Source organism: Schistocerca americana, chromosome 4 (genome assembly GCF_021461395.2).
Source record: "Schistocerca americana isolate TAMUIC-IGC-003095 chromosome 4, iqSchAmer2.1, whole genome shotgun sequence".
NCBI lineage: Eukaryota > Metazoa > Arthropoda > Insecta > Orthoptera > Acrididae > Schistocerca > Schistocerca americana.
In genome coordinates, this window is record NC_060122.1 from 473,158,547 (window position 1) to 473,182,136 (window position 23,590).

The 23,590-nt window shown below is 43.3% G+C and overlaps 1 protein-coding gene across 1 annotated transcript in view; it reads left to right on the forward strand.

Annotated features, from left to right (window-relative positions):
* LOC124613554 (protein nervous wreck) overlaps positions 1-23,590 on the forward strand; it is a 754,174-nt gene that overhangs the window by 574,325 nt on the left and 156,259 nt on the right. Inside the window, exon 9 of the mRNA XM_047142268.1 lies at positions 22,196-22,318. Within this exon, the coding sequence (XP_046998224.1) occupies positions 22,196-22,318 (123 nt within the window). The remainder of the gene's footprint in view (positions 1-22,195; positions 22,319-23,590) is intronic.

A 23,590-nucleotide genomic window follows, 5' to 3' on the forward strand; every position in this document is an offset into this window, starting at 1 on the left:
TTCTGAGGCATCAACGGATCACCAATTTAGTATTGGAGGGCAGCGTGGAGGGTAAAAATCGTAGAGGGAGACCAAGATATGAATACACTAAACAGATGCAGAAGGATGTAGGTTGTAGTAGGTACTGGGAGATGAAGAAGCTTGCGCAGGATAGAGTAGCATGGAGAGCTGCATCAAACCAGTCTCAGGACTGAAGACCATTACAACAACAGCTGTTTCTGGATGTAAGTCTGTTTCTCAGAACATCTTCAGCATGATGTCCGTTGCGGTAGTTAGTTGTTTGAACGAAAGCTGAGAAAACTGTTTGTGTAGCTGCAAACGGTAAAAGTTACAACGCGACAGTTGCGCGAACAAGCGACATATTATTTGATGCTCACTCCCTCTCCCCGGCACCATTCCCAATCCTCCTACAGACATTACTTGCCATTCGTTTTACTTATGTCATAAATACACTCTAAGATAAAGGAACTGCGCTCCACGAAGGACTCATCCAGATGGGACGAAACACGGTAGATGGGATGGACACGTGCAATCAAACAAATTATTATAATTTCAGAAAAACTTTCGATGTATTCAAGAAAAAAAAGAAGAGCTTCACAAGCTCACCAAGTATATAATACGTTGGTACACCTGTGGCCCTTACGCCTGCAGTTATTTTGCTTGGCATTGGTAGAGTCATTTGATTTCTTCCTGAGGGATACTGCGCCAAATTCTGCCCAATTGGCGCGTTAGATTTCAAAACCGCCATCTGTTTACAGGGCCCTACCCATAATTCTCCACGCTTTCTCCATTGGGAAGAGATCCGGCGACCTCACTGACCAAAGTAGGGTTTGGAAAGCTCAAATGAAACTCTCGATGTGTGCGGACGGACATTATCTTGCTGACGGGCGTCGTATATCTTCCACGTACTCCTGGGCTGTAGGTGTGCCGCGGATGAGGAGCAAAGGGGTCCACTGCCCAAGGGCGGTTCGAGAACAGTTTCCACAGTTTCCCACACAAGCGATGTGCCATAGGGCATTCCCCCCCCCCCCCCCCTCCTTAAGCCCACTCCTTCGGATTTTAGATGCCTTTCTTCGGGCTTTTGATAAGACCTTTAAATATAAATCAGTGTCTCGTGATCGAGGGTATATTTTTTTTTCCTTGCAAGATGTATTACATATGAAGAGAGATCCAAAAACAACGAGATCCAGAAACAACGAGTATTGATTTACAGACAGTGCGGATGGTGACGGAACATTTTCAGAACGTAAACATCTCCAAAACAGCGTCCATCACACATGATACACCTGTCCCAAAGTTTTTTTCCATTGGTGGAAACAGTTTTTAACTCTGAAGTTATGCTCTTCAGTGCCTCCCGCAACTGTTTTTTTTTCCTTTTATGTCTTTAAAACGCGTCCCTTTCAGGATTCTTTTCATTTTCTGGAAGTCGAGGGAGGTTCCGGTCGTGATTCGTTTTCATTTGCCAAGCACTTTCAAAACGAGAAAATCAATCGCAGACCCTTCCCTGGCTGAAAGATTCCTTTCCATAAGCCGCCCGAAGCACGGCAACATTTTCTAACAGGAAGTACAACCTGATGTTGACATGTTAACATTTTTTATCTGCCACTGAAAAATCGCTGAACACGTGAAGCGGCTCTTACAGAAACAGTTGCACTGAACAGAATAATGTTCCCATACCAATGCAGCTAGGACAGCTGATACAGAATAGTGAAGGCACGAATTGGGAGAACTCTGAACTAGTGTGTGTTCTTCCAAATGCCAGAGAAAAATTCTCATTATTTTCGTTTTCACCTCACTGACAATTTTCTGTAACATAAATAATTTTCTGAATGTTAAGTTATTCCATTGCAACATACTAAAAGAACCAACAACTCATTTACATTAAACGAAATTTCTGATGTCTCTAATATGTTTTAGTGAAAGCAGAAAGAACTAAATAAATTGTATTGCTCTACCTTCAATTAAATGTGCCAGATATTAAACTGAGAAGAAACAATGAAAATATAAAATTTCTTTTGTTTACTTATTAATTTCATAATAGAAATTATTTCACTTTCAATCGGAAAAACTGGGACAGAAATACAGAAAATATACATCAAATGTCATCTAATTTTATACTGCAACGGAATAAGAAAAGATTTGCATGTGAGATAAATGAGAATTCACGGGGTGGTGTGTTAGATTACCAGTGATAGCAGTAATTTAAACTGACGCGCCTGTCACAGAAATGACGCTAGATAACATTATTTTGCATAGTACTGCGAGCATTGCGACATTTATTACTTGTTTATTTGTAAATATTATAATAAATATTTTTTATTATGAGGCCTTTTTTTCAAAGTCCGATGGTCGCGAAATCAAAACCACAATGAAGCTTTGTGCAGATGTGTTGCGCAATGTCTCTTAGTATGCCCATCGAACGCGTCACGTCGCACTTTTCAATTATGAGCATACCATGAGCACTTAAAGATACCTAGCATGGTAGTTTCCCGCCAAGCGTGAAGTGCGTGCTGTCATTCGATATCTTCATGCTAAGGGTTTCCGCCAGATTTCATGCAGCCCACATAACGTGACTGTCATGCATGACAGAAAAGTGAGGCAATACTGCAGGAACTTTGAAGCAGGACGTACAGACATTCGTGATGTAGGCGGTCAGGGATGGAAGCGAGTGTCAATCGATGATCTTGTTCAGCGAGTGGATCAGGCGATTCGAGAAAACAAGCGAAGACGAATGTTGTCATCAGGCATTGTCCTTCTTCCTGATAATGATCGGCCACATACTGCAGTTGCAACAAAGACGCTGCTGCAGCGTTTTCCACAGAAAAGATACATCCTGGACTTAGCTCCCTCTGATTTTCATCTCCTTTCTTACACTAACCGCTGGATTTGAGGGCAGCATTTTGGCACAGACAAGAAGTTGTAGACCAGCGTAGACAATTGGTGGAAAGCACAGGCAGCTGCCTCCTCTGACGGGGGTGTTAGAAAGATGTTACCACACTACAACAAATGTCTAAATCAGAGCGGTGACTATGTAGAAAAGTAGCTGCAGTTAGTAGCTAAATGTTGCAAATAAAACATTTTGTTTTTGTTTTCACTATGGTTTCCTCTTAGACTCGGTGATTCAGCTGCCCCTACCGCTACCGTTTTATGCAACCCGCAATGTTATATCGGGCCTTGATAAACCATGTGCGAGATACTCATGTTCTCTTGTTCGCAATGCACGAACTATTAGCCCTACACAAAAAATGAGCAGGATCTCCTTTACGAAATTTAATTTAAATTTTATACTAGGATACGTTTCTACTGGAGCCCACAATTTTCGAATTATACAAGAAAAACGCACAAAAAGGACTGTAAAATGCACCTTCAACCCACATTCTTGCCTTGCTACTCAGGATTTCTCGTATATTGTTCGTGGCGCACCCTCCTATCATTATTCAAACATTTCCGACTACACGAACTAATAGTCCATCTTCTTTGGTCTGTATTGACTGGGTTATTAAACCACCAGTATAGTCGGCTACTTCATTGTTAACATTATTCTTTTCAACATGGCTGTGAGGGTACTGTACGAAAGGCGGCTTTTGTAAACGTTACGCTAAAACTAATTACGTTGGCAATTCGATCCAGACTTATCCAATACAAGCTCAGTAGTTTCGTAGTCAGGGGTCCTGATGAATAGAAAAATGTTAAGTAAAATATGTAGGAGGCCGACTAAGTCGGTGGCGTAGTAAGGCCAGTTAATGAAGACCAATAAATATCGCATTTGGAACAATTCGTTCAGCCGCAAATATTTGTACAGTCGTAGGAGGTGGTGCCATGAACAACATACTAGATCTCCTGACCAGTGGAGGCTAAATGTGGCAATGGGGGTGCGTTTGACGGTCATTTTTGCACGTTTTTGTTGAATAACTAGAAAATTACGGCCTCTAGCAAAAACCTATCCCAGCACAAAACTTAACTACATTAAATTTCTGACAAAAAGTCCTGTCCATTTATTCAGTAGGGCTAAGAGTTTGTGCTTAGCGAGAAAAGGAATATGAAAATTTCGCATGTGGTTTATGAATCCCGGATATAACATTGCGGGTTGCATAAAGCGACAGAGTCAGACTGTATATATAAGGTAGGCCACAATTAATAAAACCTGTCGTGTGATAGCATACTATTGCGAAAGCAAAAACTGTCCATTAAACGTGGATTTACAACGAGCCGTTTGTGAGATAACTGCTAAAGTGTGATTATGAGCCATTACTGACTTGGGTACGAAATATTGTCCTATTTTGTACAAAAGTATTAGAAAAGTTCACAGAGGCGACAAAAGTCGTGGGTTACCTCCCATTACCGTGGCGGGTCTCCATTTGCCGTTCGTAATGCAGTAACTCGACTTGATGTGGGCTCAACAAATTCTTCGAAGTCTCCTGAAGAAACACTGAGCCATGCTGCCTCTATAGCGTTTCTTAATTGCGAAAGTGTTTATTATCACCGTTTATAGCCAATTATCGGTTCAATTTGACCAGAGGACCCAATAAGTTCAACGTAAACAGATCCTACACCATTATGGAGCCTCCACCAGCCTTTACAGTGCCTTGTTGACATCATGGATCCATGGGTTCGTAGGGTCTGCCCCACTCTCGAACACTACCATCAACTCTTACTAATTGAAATCAGGACTCATATGACCAGACCACGGTTTTTCACTCGTCTACGGTCCAATTGATATAGTCGGAAGGCCAGGATAGGCGCTGCAAACGATGTCGAGCTGTTAGCAAAAGCACTCGTGTCAGTCGTCTGCTGCCATAGCCCATTAACGCCAAATTTCGCCGCACTGTCCTAAGGATACGTACGTCGTACGTCTCACATTGATTTTTGCGGTTATTTCAAGCGATATTGCTTGTCTAAAAAAATGATGCAAATGGCTCTGAGCACTATGGGACTTAAGATCTGAGGTCATCAGTCCCCTAGAACTTAGAACTACTGGAACCTGACTGACATAAGGACATCACACACATCCATGCCCGAGGCAGGATTCGAACCTGCGGCCGTAGCAGTCGCGGGGTTCCGGACTGAAGCGCCTAGAACCGCTCGGCCACCGCGGCCGGCGTTGCTTGTCTGTTAGCATTGACAAGTCTACGCACATGTCACTGCTCTTGGTCGTTAAGTGATGCCGCTCGGCCACTGTGTTGTCCCTGGTGAGAGCTAATGTCAACAATTTGTAATTTTCGACACACTCTTGACATTGTGGATCTCGGAATGTTGAATTCCCTAACGGTTTCTGAAATGGAATGTCCCATGCGTCTAGCTCCATCTACCATTTCGCGATCAAAGTCTGTTAATTCCAGTCGTGCGCCCATAATCACGCCGGAAACCTTTTCATACGGATCTCCTAAGTGCAAATGACAACTCTAGCAATACACTCTCCTTTCGTACCTCGTATACGTGATACTATCGCCATCTGTATATGTGCATATGACTGTCCCATGACTCTTGTCGCAGTGTAAGCTACCACTTCAAATACGTTTGTACTAACTGGGAAAATGTTTGAAACAGAAGACAGTGGTGGCTCATAAGGGCACATTAGTAGTTATCCCGCACACGTCTCGTTCGCTTAACGTTTTAATTCTATAACCGTAAACTTTCCCCCAAGTAGATTTCGCTACTAATTAAAATTAAGAGCCAAAGAAACTGGTACACCTGCCTAATATCGTGTAGGGCTCTAGCGAGCACGTGAAGTGCCGCAACACGACGTGGCATGGACGCGACTATGTCTGAAGGAGTGCTAGAGTGAACTGACACCATGAATCCTGCAGAGCTCTCCATAAATAAGTAAGATTACGAGGGGGTTCAGATTTCTTCTGAACAGCACGTTGCAAGGCGTCCCAGATTTGCTCAATAATGTTCATTGTCTGGAGAACTAGGTGGCCAGCGTAAGTGTTTAAGCTCAGAAGAGTGTTCCTGGAGCCACTCGGTAGCAATTCTGGGCCTGTGGGGTGTCGCATTGTCCTGCTGGAGTTGCCGTAGTCAGTCGGAATGCACAATGGACATGATTGGATGCAGGTGATCAGACAGGATGCTTACGTGCGTATCACCTGTAGGAGTCGTATCTAGACGTATCAGCGGTCGCATATTACTCCAACTGCACACGCCCTACGCCATTACAGAGCCTCCACCAGCTTCAACAGTCCCCTGCTGACATGCAGAGTCCATTGATTCAAGAGGTTGTCTCCATACCTGTACAAAACAAGTCTCGTCCGACCAGGCAACATGTTTCCAGCCATCAGCAGTCCAATGTAGGAGTTGACGAGCCCAGACTAGGCGTAAAGTTTTGTCTCGTGGAGTCATCAAGGGTATACGAGTGGACTTTCAGCTCTGAAATCCCATATCGATGATGTTCCGTTGAATGGTTCGCACGCTGACAGTTTTTGATGGCCCAGCACTGAAATCTGCAACAGTTTGCGAAAGGACTACAATTCTGTCACGTTGAACGATTCTATTCAGTCGTTGTTGGTCCCGTTCTTGCAGGATCTTTCTCCGGTCACAGCGATTTCGGAGATATGATGTTTTACCGGATTCCTGATATTCATGGTACATTAGTGAAACGGTCGTACGGGAAAATCTCCACTTCATCGCTATCTCAGAGATGCTGTGTTCCATCGCTTGTGCACCGACTGTAACAACACAGTCAAACTCACTTAAATCTTGATAATATGCGATTGCAGCAGCAACAACGGATCTAACAACTGCGGCAGACACAAGTTGTCTTATATATTAGTTATTGACTGCAGCGCCGTATTCTGCCTGTTTGCACATCTCTGTGTTTGAAGACGCATACCTATACCAGTTTGCTTGATAGGTTCTCGGGACTTACGCCGGATAATATTGTAGAAGCCGCACAATATTTCAGCGAGACAACTGCCCGCCATCTTCAGGTGCTACTGTCGCGTCGCTGAGAAACGCGCCAATTTATATGCTGGCTTTCTAGAACAGCGCAGGCGCCAGCGGGGCATAACGTCATCGAAGACCAATCGTAGACAGCGTCGAATACCAGAGTCCTCTGCTGGAGAAACGGGTCGCGGTCTGCGGAAGCGCGCCGTGGCGCGGGAAATGCGGCCGGGAGCGACGGACCCCGTTCGCGCGCGCGGGGTGTTGGCGCCTGATTTAAGCATCTGTGCTAAGGCTTCCCATCTGCGTTGACTCGGTGCGGTTGCTAATCTGTGGCTGACGGTTCCTTAGTGCCGACAAGGCTGGTTCCCAGGCTTTGCTCAGGTGAAACCCCGTGTCTCTGTTTATTAGCTCACTGCTTATACGTATTTCGACCGCCTCTTTGATGATGGAGTCCCAGTATGTGGAAGCATGCGAGAGGATCTTGGTTTCTTCGTAATTCATGCCGTGTCCCGTGTCAAGGCAATGTTCAGCAACCGCAGATTTCTCTGGCTGACCCAACCTCGTGTGACGTTTATGTTCGTCGCATCTGTCTTTGACCGTACGACACGTCTGGCCAATATAAGATTTCCCACACTGGCACGGGATTTTGTATATTCCTGGTCTCCTCAGGCCGAGGTTGTCTTTAACAGAGCCCAGCATCGATTTCACTTTTGCTGGAGGCCGGAAAACACATTTAATACGGTGTTTCTTGAAAATTCTGCCCACCTTAAAAGACACGCCACCGACATACGGTAGAAAAACCAACCCTGTGGTGTTATCTGCTTCTCCAGGTTGTTCTTGAGGTTTGGAGCGTGCTGGTCGAAACGCGTTCCGGATCTGCTTCTCGGAGTACCCGTTCTGGGCAAATACAGAGCGGAGATGGTTGAGCTCTGCCGATAAGCTGTCCTGATCTGAGATGGCTCTAGCCCTATGCACTAGCGTCCGTAATACACCGCTGCGCTGTGAGGGGTGATGACAGCTCGTAGCTTGTAAATAAAAGTCTGTGTGCGTAGACTTCCGGAACACACTGTGACCCAAAGAGTCGTCACCTTTTCTACGCACCAAAACATCCAGAAACGGGAGCTCACCATCTTTTTCTACCTCCATGGTAAAACAGATACTTGGATGGATGGAGCTCAAATGTTCCAGGAAAGAAGGAAGCGTTGCTGTCCCATGCGGCCATACCACAAACGTATCATCTACATATCTCCAAAAACATTTGGGTTTCAGAACCGCCGTCTGAAGTGCTTTGTCCTCGAAATCTTCCATAAAAAGATTTGCTACTATGGGAGACAAAGGGCTACCCATAGCAACACCGTCAGTCTGCTCGAAATACTGGTTGTTAAATAAAAAATAAGTCGAGGTAAGCACATGTTTGAAAAGGTGTAAGACGTCCCCTTCCAGCTTGGCTCCTATAAGTTGTAATGAGTCCATCAGAGGCACCCGTGTGAACAAGGAAACCACATCGAAACTCACTAGTAAGTCTGTAGATTCAAGACGCAAGTTCTTCATTCGCCGTATAAAATCTATACCAGTTTCTTTGGCGCTTCAGTGTATAACACACACTGCATACAATTTTTCACTCCGACGTCTATGGTGCCCCTTTAAACACCACAAGTGGCCGCTTGAGTCACTTCGGCCTTAACCCGGCCGTGTCCATACTAAAAAATCCACATGAACACGTCACTAGTACTCTGCTACCCAAGCGACCCTTTTCTATGTTACATTCAATAATCCAAGAGATTTTTCAAACGTAGATGCACGAGGGGAGTTCGATAACTAAAGCAACATTTTTTTCACTGCCAGTTTCAGCTGAAAAACGCGGAATTTGTTGTGCGATATCGTGAAATATTTCCGCTTCACCTGTATAGTTCCGTAAAATTCCGATAGATGGCGGCGCAAGACGTACCCTTCAAAATGACTTCTGTAACGTAAGCGCGTTTCAAAATGAGAGCCGTCAGTGAGTTTCATTTGGCGGAAAACTAGAGCATCGCATATCTTCACAGGCGCTTGCAGAATGTCTACGGAGACTTGAAAGTGAACAAAAGCACGGTGAATCGTTGGGCGAAGCGTCTGTCATCATCGCAACAAGGTCGCGCATACCCGTCCCATCTGCCGCGTGCCTGTCGACCACACACAGCTGTCACTCCTGCAATGTTGGAACGTGCGGACACTCTCATTCCAGGTGATCGTTGGATCACAATCATACACCTCTCTCCATAACTGGACATGTCTGTTGGCAGTGCTGACACAATGGTTCCCCATTTACGGCACTCGAAGCTGTTTGCCCACTGGATTCCTCGTAGCCACACTGAATGAAGAGCTGTGTGCGAAACTGCTTGCGCGTTACTAGGCTGATTGAGACTTTTTTCGTCGAACATTACCACAGGCGGAAACGTGTTCATCACTTCGAACCGGAAACAAAACGGCAATAAATGCAGTGCTGCCTCATCACCTCTCTTCCAAAGAAAAAATTCAAATCCGCACCCACAGGCGGTAAAGTCATAGCGACGGCCTTCTGGGACTCTGAAGGGGCTATTCCGTTTGATGTTCTCCCTCTTGGTACAACGATCAACCCACAGGAAACCGAAGAAACTGTTTGGCTCTGAGCACTATGGGACTTAACATCGGAGGTCATCAGTCCCCTAGAACTTAGAACTACTTAAACCTAACTAACCTAAGGACATCACACACATCCATGCTCGAGGCAGGATTCGAACCTGCGACCGTAGCGGTTGTGCGGTTCCAGACTGAAGCGCCCAGAACCGCTCAGCTACAACGGCCGGGCAGAAACTATTTAGCGTGTTCGTTGCCACAAAACAGCAAACGAACTTCTCCTTCTCCATGACAATGCAAGGCCTCACGAAAATCTGCGCAGCCGAGAGGAACTCACATAACTTAATTAATCCACAGCATAGCCCGAGCTCCGCACCATCCGACTTCCATCTGTTTGGTCTAGTGAAGAAAGCACTCAGCAGGAAGGAGTACGTCGTTGATATGGAGGTTATTGATGTAGCAAGGCATTGGCTCCAACGAGCCATGTCGGCTTACGAGCCCTCACAGTAAGGTGGTCTAAGGCAGTCGTATTGAACGTAGATTATGTTGAAAAATATTGTCCGGCCGCTGTGGCCGAGGGGTTCTAGGCGCTTCAATCCGGAACCGCGCTGCTGCTAGAGTCGCAGGTTCGAATCCTGCCTCGGGCATGGATGTCTGTGATGTCCTTAGGTTAGTTAGATTCAAGTAGTTCTAAGTCTAGAGGACTGATGACCTCAGATATTAAGTCCATTGGTGCTCAGAGCCATTTGAACGATTTTTTTTTTTTTTTGGAAAATATTGTTTTGTAGACAAAAGAGCGGGTTATAATATGATGTATTAGAATTCTGAATAAAACTAACCTGCTTTCAGAAAAAAATGTTGCATTACTTGTTGAATGTCGCTCGTAGTCTTTGTGGGTTTCTTTTTAAACAGCGCTCTATTATCGCACAGCACATAGGTATTTGAACGCACGGATTTCACACAATACAATAATCGCAAAATACTCATAATAACACGTTTCGCTTAAGGTCCTTTCTACTTCCCATCCTGCCTCTCTTTCGTACTTGATCCTCGGGTCCCGCTATTTATCTCAGTCTCGTACAGACCGCTATGTATTGTTAAGATTACAAAAGAATTGTTGCTCTGATCGGTATAATACCCTTACACATGGGCACGACGAAAGACAACATACTGCACGTGCCCTTTTCTTGTGTGTCATCCCCGTCCGCAGGCTAGTCGAAAATGTTTGTGAGAAGAACGGGCAGAATTTCTCGAGTGGAACGCAACTCCGCCCATCGCGCCGACGCTAGCTCTGCCCTCGCATTTGCCTGCGGGGGTCCCCTGACTCGGCGCTGCCTTGTGATCCGCGCCGACAGACCCCCGATCTCCCTCGGGATGCAGTCCTGAGTGCCCTGGACAGCCTCCAGCCTGGAAACTCTCTGGAGGCCCTCCTGTGACAGCTGGCTACTGGCTATTGCGTAGCGTGGACTCTCCACAGGAAAAATATCGCAAAAGCATTCCGCTGTTAGTGGAATAATACCTTCGGATGGTGAGGCCACTTTCTACATTACGTTTCCTATTTCTTACTATTAAGCGTCAGTAAAGAGTTATACATTGTGAAATATCTTTCTGATTTTCTCGTAAGGAAATAAAAGAAGACAGTCAACCACACATCTCAATTAACAATGAAGTTCTTTCTGATAACCCATCAAACTGCTGACTTCTTCAAGTAGAATATTAACGATCATTACTGGATCGCAATCTTCGCTAAATACTTGTCAATATGTAGCATTTTATTAAAAGAACACACTGGTAGAGATTGGTTTACATGCTTGTTATGATACAGAGTGGGTCAGAATCGTTAAAATACTGAAACATCCTGGCAGATTAAAACCGTGTGCCGCACCGAGACTCGAACTCGGGACCTTTGCCTTTCGCGGGCAAGTGCTCTACCAACTGAGCTATCCAAGCAAGACTCACGCCCCGTCCTCACAGCTTTAATTCTGCCAGTACTTCGTCTCCTACCTTCCAAACTTCACAGAAGCTCTCCCGAGTTCGAGTCTCGGTCCGGCACACAGTTTTAATCTGCCAGGAAGTTTCATATCAGCGCACACTCCGCTGTAGAGTGAAAATTTGATTCGTTAAAATACTGTTCACACACGATACGGAATTTCTATCATCTAAACAGACTTCTGACGTCTTCGTATACTCAACACTTTCTGTTCGTTCACAGGACCGCAAGTGCCGTTAACTACCCATATTACGCTTCTGGGCACATGGTTTGACATTCGAGTTTCATGTCCAAGACGAATAAACGAGCTTCAGTTTGAATTATTTAAGAAGATTAACTCTCATTAAAGTTTTGAGACATTCGTACTAGGAGGCCGACACGAGGAGTCTTTTATGTCTCTATCAAGAGCTAATAAGGAGCAAGATAGAATATGGCAACATGGTCTTTGATTTCACTCTCACGCCATGACTGAAGGTTCCAGACTGTGTTCTTACCATATTTGATACAGAATCACACATGGCGTACTGGACGAAGAACCAACAACGCCTATTTCCAGGAATTTATGGTCGCTAGTACACCCCTCCCACTGCAAACGTCAGTGTGTACGTTGACGGATCGCAACGGAACTTCTTACAACAAACCACACTGTATTCAGGACGTCACGTATCGCCGAACACCTCCACCCCTATCACAACAAAATTGCAGAAACCGCTAAACCCAGTTTCACATGGGACATGAAAGCGACGTGAACGTGAAATTCGACGAACTCTGTGATGTCACAACGTGTACGGAAATACAACGAAAGAATGATGATCGCGGAATGAACTAAATATAATACGCCCTCTGTATAGTCATTCATTCCCTCCTCTGCGTAACCAAAGATAACATGTGATTGTTCCCAGTTGTGCTGGAAATGCAGAACATGCTAGGAACCTGTATGTGCCCTGCTGCATCAAGACAGAACGCAGAGATTCTATAAATGTCTACCCACCTGATGTCTGCTGAAGATATCCTTGTCCTTGTGAAGACCTAGCACTTAGGCCGCGAGCTCATTGTTCTTGAAGTTTCTGCAACAAACTACTTAGTGATTAAGCTAAGGCCTCAACACTCCGATATAATAAGTCAAATTTCAGTCGGAGCAGCTAGAGGCTTTCTAAAGGAACACACAAATCATGTAGCAAACAGTCACAAACTGATAAAATACATTTTACAAACCTACGCCTACAAAGTCACGCGTATCACAGTTCATGTTTGTAACACTTATAATCCTGATACAGTAAATGCATTATAGAAATTACATTGTAAATTAAGTTACACACCCTCTACTCTGATACTCTCTGTATTGCCCACAGAGTCACGATTATTTAAGATCATTCTATACTCCGCGCAAGTCAGATGTTAATCGTGTGGCCCTTCTGTACCAAACTGTACCCTCCCAGCTGACGCATCTAACTGTTCGTACCAGAAACCGATGGTGCACGAAGTGCTTCTTCTCAACATCGTTATTTTAATGTTACTGAAAGTTATTATAAAAATGACAAAATGGCTCTGAAGTTAGTGGGTGACGGCTTACTCTTGAGAGGTTAGTTAGCAAGATAGCAATAAATGTCAAGTTTAAAAAATATTAATAAACGAAAACCAGACACTTGGCGCAATGGGTCTGCTGTGGAAGCCAGTCAGATCACTACTGAGCTGGAGTAATTTATCACGGAATTGGTGCTCACTGCACAATCTGTTCTCTGCCCCCCACTCTGATCCTTATGTCACTCATCAGCTCACGCGATCTCAACCAAACTATGAAGTGAAGCTTGGTCTATGATATTACGGCACCCAAACGTCAGAAATGTTACTCACCCCCTCCCCCTCTCCTTGTGAGATATCCAAAACTGGAATGTTCTCACAGATAACAGAAAATTTTGAAATAAGTTGAGATCAGATTTTAAAAAACGAAAACAGTAAACAAGGACTCTCAACAGCAGTTTTGTCACGCTGAGATTCTACCTGATCCCGAAAATTAATTTGTACTATTGTAGAGCTGAATGAACAATATTAGAAACACTAATCCAATAGTTAATTCATTTACAATAAATATCAGATTGTTTTCATTTTAATTAGTTCACAGTTCCAAATATGTTTGTTACCTAGGGCAATATTTCTTCAAACCAGTTTTTAAGCACTATGTCACAATTGAAGTAAATAATTTTGTGCTCATTTCATTATGGCTGTTTTTAAAACCCAACACTATAGTTTTAAAGTGAAAAATAGCTTTCAAGGCTGTAACACGTCATCAACCAGCTCATTTACTCTACAAAATCCTACCATTAAGATTTTATTTAACATTTGTCTGCTGGAGCTGTGCATGAGCAGTCATGTAAGCAGGTAGAAATTTAACACTAACACATGTATTTTTTATGTGCAAATTTTTTATCGACACGGAGCACTTCCTTCACACTACATAAAATAATCTCGTCGTATATATGTTCTCTTTTAATAAGAACAATACACTTAAATAATTTTTAACGACTTTTCACACATTTCTTTGACCTTTTTTAACAATATTTACAGTTAGGTGCTTTTCATAGACGTGCAGAAGACGGATTCGCTCAACTCACATAGCTACTGGGGACTGGCGTAGATGTGTCAACGACGGCGATGTCTGGACATGACTCCGTTATCTGCAGTGTGACCTGGCATTACGTGATGTCATATTGCCCCAGGCAGCAGCGAGAGTGATTATTCTGCCTTCCTCCTCTCACCTCCAACGTCAGAATATGGAAGTCGTGCGTATTTACACAAAAAAATGAAACGTGAAACTTATTGTGAAATAATTCACAATAAGTCCTAACAACACTGATTGATCGTCAGCATCTTCATTAATACACTACTGGTCATTAAAATTGCTACACCACGATGATGACGTGCTACAGACGCGAAATTTAACCGACAGGAAGAAGATGCTGTGATATGCAAATGATGAGCTTTTCAGAGCATTCACGCAAGGCTGGCTGGCACCGGTGGCGACACCTACAACGTGCTGAAACGAGGAAAGTTTCCATCCGATTTCTCATACACAAACAGCAGTTGACCGGCGTTGCCTAGTGAAACGCTGTTGTGATTCCCGGTGTAAGGAGGAGAAAGGCGTACCATCAGGTGTCCGACTTTGATAAAAATCGGATTGTAGCCTATCGCGATTGCGGTCGCGACATTGCGGCTCACGTTGGTCAAGATCCAATGACTGTTAGCAGAATATGGAATCGGTGGGTTCAGGAGGGTAATACGGAATGCCGTGATGGATCTCAACGGCCTCGTACCACTAGCAGTCGAGATGACAGGCATCTTATCCGCATGGATGTAACGGATCGTGCAGCCACGTCTCGATCCCTGAGTCAAGAGATGGGGACGTTTGCAAGACAACAACCATCTGCACGAACAGTTCGACGACGTTTGCAGCTTACCCTTGACGCTGCATCACAGACAGGAGCGTCTGCGATGGTGTACTCAACGAAGAACCTGTGTGCACGAATTGCAAAACGTCATTTTGTCGGATGAATACAGGTTCTCTTTACAGCATCATGGTGGTCGCATCCGTGTTTGGCGACATCACGGTGAACGCACATTGGAAGCGTGTATTCGTCATCGCCATACTGGCATATCACCCGGCGTGATGGTATGGGGTGCCATTGGTTACACGTCTCGGTCACCTCTTGTTTACATTTACGGCACTTTGAACAGTGGATGTTACATTTCAGATGTGTTACGACCTGTGGCTCTACACTTCATTCGATCCCTGCGAAACCCTGCATTTCAGCAGGATAATGCACGACCGCATGTTGCAGGTCCTGTACGGGCCTTCCTGGATACAGAAAATGTTCGACTGCTGCCCTGGCCAGCACATTCTCCAGATCTCTCACCAATGAAAGCGTCTGGTCAATGGTGGCCGAACAACTTGGTCATCACAATACGCCAGTGACTACTCTTGATGAACTGTGGTATCGTGTTGAAGCGGCATGGGCAGCTGTGCCTGTACACGCTTTCCAAGCTCTGTTTGACTCAATGCCCAGGCGTATCAAGGCCGTTATTATGGCCAGAGGTGGTTGTTCTGGGTACTGATTTCTCAGGATCTATGCACCCAAACTGCGTGAAAATGTAATCACATGTCAGTTATAGTATAATATATTTGTCCAATGAATACCCGTTTATCATGTGCATTTCTTCTTGGTGTAGCAATTTCAGTGGCCAATAGTGTGTGTAATATGACACGTTTATAAATTTAGTGTCATTTATTTGTTTAACTCCGAGGTACAATCTGAAAACGTTTGTTTAAATGTTGTTACAAATAAAACACAACGTAGCTTTGTCTAAGCTGGTCAGTGTGTCAGCGAACTGCCAGCGCTAATGGACTACACCTCATACAAGTCAAGCGAGTTCACTGATCATCTGCACATCACGTATGCATTAAATTTGTCTTTCGCCATACCATCCCATGAGTTGCCCTACATTACGTAGCGTCACTTGACTCCTCTAGTCATATCGTACATAAAAGTACACTGCCGAAAAAAAATCGGATTGTACGACTAAACGAAAATTGGTAGGCGTATTTCTGCATCTGAAATATGATGTCTCTGATTTAGACTTTCCGTGACTTCCGTAAATCGCTTCGGGTGAATGCCGGCATGTTTCCTTTGAAAGAGAACGGCCGACTTCCTTTCCCATTCTTCCCTAATCCGATGGGATCGATGGCCTCTCTGTTTGGGCCCCTCCCCAACCTCCACCCAGTCAACCAACCATCCAGCCAACCAACCAACAAGAAACCAAAAATATGATGCCTATTAAAATTTCGCGCCAGTTGTATAATAGTAGCGCTGATAGCGTCACTATGAGGATGCAAATCTGGTTTGCTTTAAATACACGCTGTAACAGTCGTGAGCGTTTATTGCATTTGACATTAGACGTGGTGAGCTGATGTTAATAACATATGCCTTTAAGGCCACAAAGACGCCATTGTCAACACTTCTCATTGTGTTTGGACAACGTCATGTAATAGGCCTACGAATAGCTGGATGTTCCTTCTGCGATACTGCAGAAGTACTCGGCGGGAATTTAGGCACTGTACATGATTAATGACAGCTATAGCAACGAGACTGTGCGGTCGCAAGAAGATGGAGCTCCAGACGGCTCCGTGGCACTACCGAGAGGGAAGACCATCATCTTCGGCACAGGAATTTGAGCAGCAGTTGACACCATAATGACACAACAAACTGTGAAGAAACGGTTACTTCAAGGACAGTTCCGGGCCAAAAGCTCTGTAGCGTGCATTCCACTGACCGCAAACCACCGCCAGTTGTGATTTCATTGGGTCAAACCAGAGCTCGCTAGAGTTCTATTGTGTTTTCTGATGAAAGCTAGTTCTCAAAGCCAGCTGAGGGCCTGCAGCCAACCTTTCTGCTTGCTAGACGCACTGGACCTGCACCTGGAGTTATGGTATGACAGCTGGAGCACACTCGTGTTTATCCCTCGCACCGCGATTGAAAATTTGTACGTCAGTCTGGTGATTCGATCTGTTGTGCTGCCTTTCATGAAAAGCATTCCAGGGGATGTTTTCCTGCAGGATAACGCTCTACAAAGTGTCGACGTGTTGCCTTGGCCTGCTGGTTCACCAGATACGACTCCAGTCGAGCACGCATGGGACATTATCGGAGGACAACTCTAGCGTCATCCACAAACAGCATTAACCGTGTCCATATTGACCCAGACCATCCCACAAACTGACACCCGGCACCTGTACAACACACTGCATGTACATCTGCATCCTTGTATTCAACGTTCTGACGGCTACAGCGGTTATTAATGCACCAACATTTCACCTGTCATCTTGCAAAGTGAATCACCTAAATATGGTATCTAGACAAATGTATTCCCGAAATTTCATTAGTAAACATTAATTATTTTTTGGTGTTGCGATTTTTTCTCGTCATTTTACAACATTAACATTGGTTTCAAGTTATACACAAACCTTATCATAAATATATCTAGAAGGCAATGCCCTGAATGACTTACTGACTGATTGACTTATTACCCAGCCCAAAGCACTAAGAATAAAAACTTCAAATTTGGAGAAGGCGTGGATCTTGTACTGTAGGTGTCATTTAAGAAGGGATTTTACGAAATTCCAACTCTAAGGGGGTGAATTTGGGGATGAAGGTGTTTTTTTTTAAAAAAAAAACGTTGCTATTAACGCAATTTTATTCAGTCAGATAAAATAAATATGCGTTTCAGCATTTTGGACATTTTACACTAAGGGGGTGAAATAGTGGGTGAAAGTTTTTTTTTAAATATATCATTGTTAGAGGACTATTAAAGCATTTTAAAACTACATCTATGAACATTTGTATTTGACTTCTCGGTTTCAAATTAAAAAAGTACTTAATAATAATAGGTTTGTTTGCAAATAAATGCTCTGCTACCAGTCACGATTTTCTTTATTTACTTTTTGCACGACACGTTTCGGGATACACATTCTCAAGTGCGTTTTTTGTGTGTATTACGTCATTTCTATTGTGTTGTCAATGTGTGAGAGTCTGCTTCATTTCGTTGACTTTTACTGCAATACATAAGAAACAGGCGATTTTAAGTTGGTTATCGATTCTTTGGTGAAGAATTGTTTGGAAAGTGAACCCCTAAGGATTCTCGAGAATAGTTTATTATGAAAACATTTTTAAAGCTAAATCTATGAAAATTTAAGTTTGGTTTCTCAGTTAGAAATACGTGTATCACTGTTTTTAGAGATTCGGGGGATGAAAATTTTTATGGAAATATTTCACTGTACAAGCATTTTTGGTAGCTAAATCTGTGAAAATTTTTATTTGGCTTCTCTGTTAGAAATAAAACATACGCACGTCACTGTTTTTGGAAATTCAACCCCTAAGGGGTGAAATAGGGTCAGAATAATTCAATGACTCATTATCGTCCAGCTAAAACCACAAAGGATATAGACTTGAAGTTTGTAGAGGGTGTGGATCTTATTATGCAGACATCTTTTAAGAAGGGATTGTCCGAAATTCCACTTCGAAGGGGATGAAATAGGGAATGAAAAGCTTTTTGAAAGTATGTAGCTTTTAAGGGAATTTTGAAACTAGAACTACGAAAACTGGTAGTTTGTTTCTCAGCCATAAATTAAAAAATACTTGTTTCAGCATTTTGTGATAATAAACCACTAAGGGGGTAAAATAGAGTGTGAAAGTTCTTTCGAAAAATAAATAATTACTTAAAAACTACTAAAGGATTTTTAGGCTTATCTATGACGACGGGTAGAAATAAAACAAGATACGTGTTTCAATGTTTCTGGAAATTCAAACCCAAAGGGAGTGCAATGGGGAATAAAAATTTTTAAGAAAATATTTCATTACATTAAAAAAATTAAAGCTAAATTTTAGGAAATTTGTATTTCACCCCTCCGTTAGATATAAAGAAATATTTGTTAGGGGGTGAAAGTTGCTGTGGAAATATCTGCACAAGAACGCAAAAGGCGTGGTTGAGAAAAACTTTGGACCTCAGCTATCAGAATCGCTTTTGGTCAGAAGTGAATTCGGAAAAGACCTTGCTTATATGGCCTTAATTATCGTGAAAAGCTGAGAAGGTGTTGCAGTTTGTGACCAATATAAAAATTCGATTAAATAAAAACAAAAGAAAATCTCTGCAGCCCACACAGTCTACACAAGCGAAGTAGCGGGCGCTAAGCTAGTCATAAATACTTGTGGAATGTCACATTTCAGTGTGTCTTTCAGTTTTGCACAACTTCTTACACATTGAATATACGTATTTTGCTTTGAGAGTAGCATTTTGTCTTACTAATTAAAAAACTGTAATTCATGGCTATTTTCAGAGAAAACTTTGGTCTGTATCTCAAATAGTTTCTGACAATACGCTTTAACAAGATTATAAAATGAAAACTGAGTTGCTAGTATAATATGTTGTCGCTTTCACTCCACACTTAGAGGTTCATTTTTTTCAGTATTCTTGCTTGTCATCTACAATCATTTTCCCAAACCTATTACGTACTGTTTGTTTATCTTTATTTCAAAAAGCATGGGCCCATGTTTGTGAATCATGTGTGTCTATGTGTACACATAAATCAAACTGACAAAATATTCCTCCTCGCTGTCTCATTGTCCCAGTTGCAATAAATATTCTCGTAAGAAAATTGTGGTACATCTCATGAAGCTAAGTTAGCCGGGTTAATCAGCTGTGTCACATAAAGGTGACATTTGTATTGGCATGACGTTCCTATATGTTCACTGCATATTGGGGGCTTTTTGTCAATATTTTTACGTACCATTTCTTGTCTCATTTTTGTGGCCTTCGTATTGCTAATTCCGTATCTCGTTTTTACCAAGTGTATATGTCTGTTCCCTAACATTTCCTTACTCATTAGCGGATACCACATCGCGTTATATATTCTAACACCTCAGTCTCCGTTAATTAATTGTCAGACTTATCCGTAGCCAGAAATAACCTCCACAAACGCAAATTTCTTTGGCCGCCTTACCTGTCGCCTTTTATATCTTCCTAGTACATTATAATCCTCATTGACAGCCCGACACCTTGCCTATAAACTTCAACGTAAATCATGTTCGCAGAAATATACGTCATCTAACAAATTCTCACTATAACCATTAACCATGGACCTTGCCGTTGGTGGGGAGGCTTGCGTGCCTCAACGATACAGATAGCCGTACCGTAGGTGCAACCACAACGGAGGGGTATCTGTTGAGAGGTCAGACAAACGTGTGGTTCCTGAAGAGGGGCAGCAGCCTTGGGGCAACAGTCTGGATGATTGACTGATCTGGCCTTGTAACATTAACCAAAATGGCCTTGCTGTTCTGGTACTGCGAACGGCTGAAAGCAAGGGGAAACTACAGCCGTAATTTTTCCCGAGGGCATGTAGCTTTACTGTATGATTAACTAGAAGAAGGGATCGGTTGGCAGGACATGTTCTGAGACATCGAGGGATCACCAATTTAGTATTGGAGGGCGGCGTGGAGGGTAAAAATCGTAGAGGGAGACCAAGAGGTGAATACACTAAACAGTTTCAGAAGGATGTAGGTTGCAGTAGGTACTGGGACATGAAGAAGCTTGCACAGGATAGAGTAGCATGGAGAGCTGCATCAAACCAGTCTCAGGACTGAAGACCACAACAACAACAACATAACAGCATACTATTGATTACACTTACAACAAGCTTCACCTTATTACTACCACGAGGCGCTGTACTAGCTGTACCAGCTTCTGTTCAACGCATGTAAATCACAATTATTTTATAGCTTTGTCATTTAGTCGTAAAAAGCAGCAGTGTAGAAAGCAGCTGATAAACTGAAGTCTGTACGTATCCTAAGAAAGGGTAAATTCCTCTTGCATAGGATACGCTCATTCTACCAAATACTGGGTGATTCATTATTCTAGATCCACATCCAAGTTGGACTATCTACTCTGTAATGATGTAATGATATTTGTTGACCTCATGGCTCCATGTAGTTTCCATCGGTTTGCCAATTATACAGTCCTTTAATATGAGCGCCGGGTTTGGTAAATCAAATCATGAACTGCATTTTTCCAAAACACATGCACATGTTCATCGCAATTTCCAGCTTCGTTATGGTTAGTGATGTCTGGAATATGGCCTTCTCTACTGCGCTGGCATGCAAGTAATCTGTCCGTAACGTTCGCTACGACTCCCTGAGGATACACTACCCACATTTCGCTAACAACACGCCAAATTACCATTTCCTACTCGCGGATTTATCAGGGTTTATCGAAGTACACCAATGATTTAAGGTAACCCCAAAGGAAAATATCTCGAGGGGCTAATTCACATGAGCTTGTTGGCCGTTGTTGGTCACCATTACGTGAGGCGAACTGAAGCAACAAAATTGCTTCGCGGAAAGTGTGGCAGGTGGCCCCGTCCTGCTCAAACCAAAACTTTTGGACTTCCATTCCATTGCAAAGAAACAAGGAGGAAACCTCTTATCATCGGGGTCAATTTTCTTAAAAAAGGGGGAGGGGGGCAGCGATGATTGCGCCCGCCCAAAAACCACAACAAACTGTCACTCGTTTTGCGAGAATTTCCCTCGCTCGAACCATGCGAGGATTTTCTGACGCAATTCTGTTTATCCAAAAATCCATTTGAGTGGAAGAAAGCCTCGTGAATAAAGATAATTTTCCTCAGAAAACCATCGTCTTCTTAGAAGCTAGTCAACAAAATGTCACCTTTCCTCACGATTGGCTTCTTTCAGGTGATGCGTTAAAGATGGTAATGGAAATCATACTGGAGAATCAGCCGTAATTAAGAATATCCTTTGTTCAATTCCTGGTAACGGCGAAGTACCGTCTTCACTGGACTAACAGCCACACTGTCATGAACCACCGATGAAGGTACCCGGAACACTCGCTGTTCATTGTTGAACCCATTTCATTGGACTTTGCAATAAATCTGTCAACTCTTGATTCATTGATTTCTTCATTTAAGTGGAAAAGTCTCAGTTTCTGGATAACTTTCCCTCTTCTCATAAAATGTTTCCATTCCTACCACACGCTGGTCAGCAGTAGATTGCCCCGTGATTAGACACAAAATCTGAGGAATTCACATTGCAGCACCAATCGCAATTTTTATTGAAACTTAAGTGGTATGCGTCAGTGTGATCAATGTTGAATGAATGTTTCCTTGTGTTACAGTCGATGGAGAACCGCGTGTTCGAGAAGGTGGCCGACTACTTGTCGCTGATTGGCCGCACGGAGCTGCTGACCTGCAGTGCCACGCAGACTTCCTTCACCCGCATCCGGGACCAAGCGCAACAGGTGGGTCCGTACCTCAGTCTGGTACACTAATGCTACACCATACCTCTAGCAGAGAATCTCCACGGATCGCCATTTCTCTCTACATACCTTGTGGGTCAAACTGAAACACGTGATAGCTGGTCCACAATCGATTATGTTGAGATATGGAACAGATGGTCGGAAATGCATATTTATTGTATTACATACACAGCACACACTGCATAATATCAACGAAGCTCATAGTAATTGTTCACACTGACGACCGCCAGTCTCAATGCATTCATGGCAACGACGCATGAAGTTCTTCCACACTACCGCAATGATCCCAGATGTCTATTGCAAACAGGAGACAGACCCTAGCGAATAGGTCTTCAACCGTTTCTACAGGGGTTTCATACACCAACGTCTTGGCGTGACCCCAGAAGAGAAAGTCCAGAGGTGGTGAGATCCTGTGATATTGCTGACCATGGGACAGGACCTCAAAATCCAACGAGGAGGGTACATGTTGCTCAGGTGTTCACGGACATTAACATCGAAGTGGGGTGGAGCACCGTCGCTTTGAAACCACATTCTTTCACGGACATGAAAGAGTACAGTCTCCAAGAACTGTGGTATCACATATCGCAGGAGCATCATGTAACGTGGATCGGTCAAACGGTGTACAGTATGTCTGTTTGGTGGTCAGGGGTGTGCACTGTTTATCACCCACTGCCTGGTCCAGCATACAATAGACAACCAGATCTGTGCGATAGTGCGGCAGAACTACATGCGACGTTGCAATATGTACAAGCACTGAGACTGGCGGCCGTCGCTTTAAATAATTACCATCAGCTACGTTGTTGATATCTGGTGTACGCTCTGTATGTCCATAACACAATAAATATGCATTTTCAATAATTAGTTCCCTCAATCAATATAATCCGTTGTGGACCCACTGTTTCAGTTTGACCCAAAAGGTTTATGACACCGTTTAGACGTCTTCCGTGTTTGAACGCAATGAAAAACATAATCCTTAAATTTCTGTGCTGAAACTTCACTCGTTGGTTTTCCATTCTTGTGACTATAGTCCCACGTAAGTAACACGTCAGACTGTCAAATAGAGGAATTATTTAAGTAAAAATGCGATGTAAGCCATTTGTACTGAATTAAAACCTCTGGTTGTAGTCCTAAAACATTAACATTTGTTATCTTTGGAAAACAACTGGCTTTATCTGTAGATACAATAGTTTAAAATCTTTGATCTCACAATATTTCACACCCACACATATTTGTCTTCAACTGACGATGGCGTAA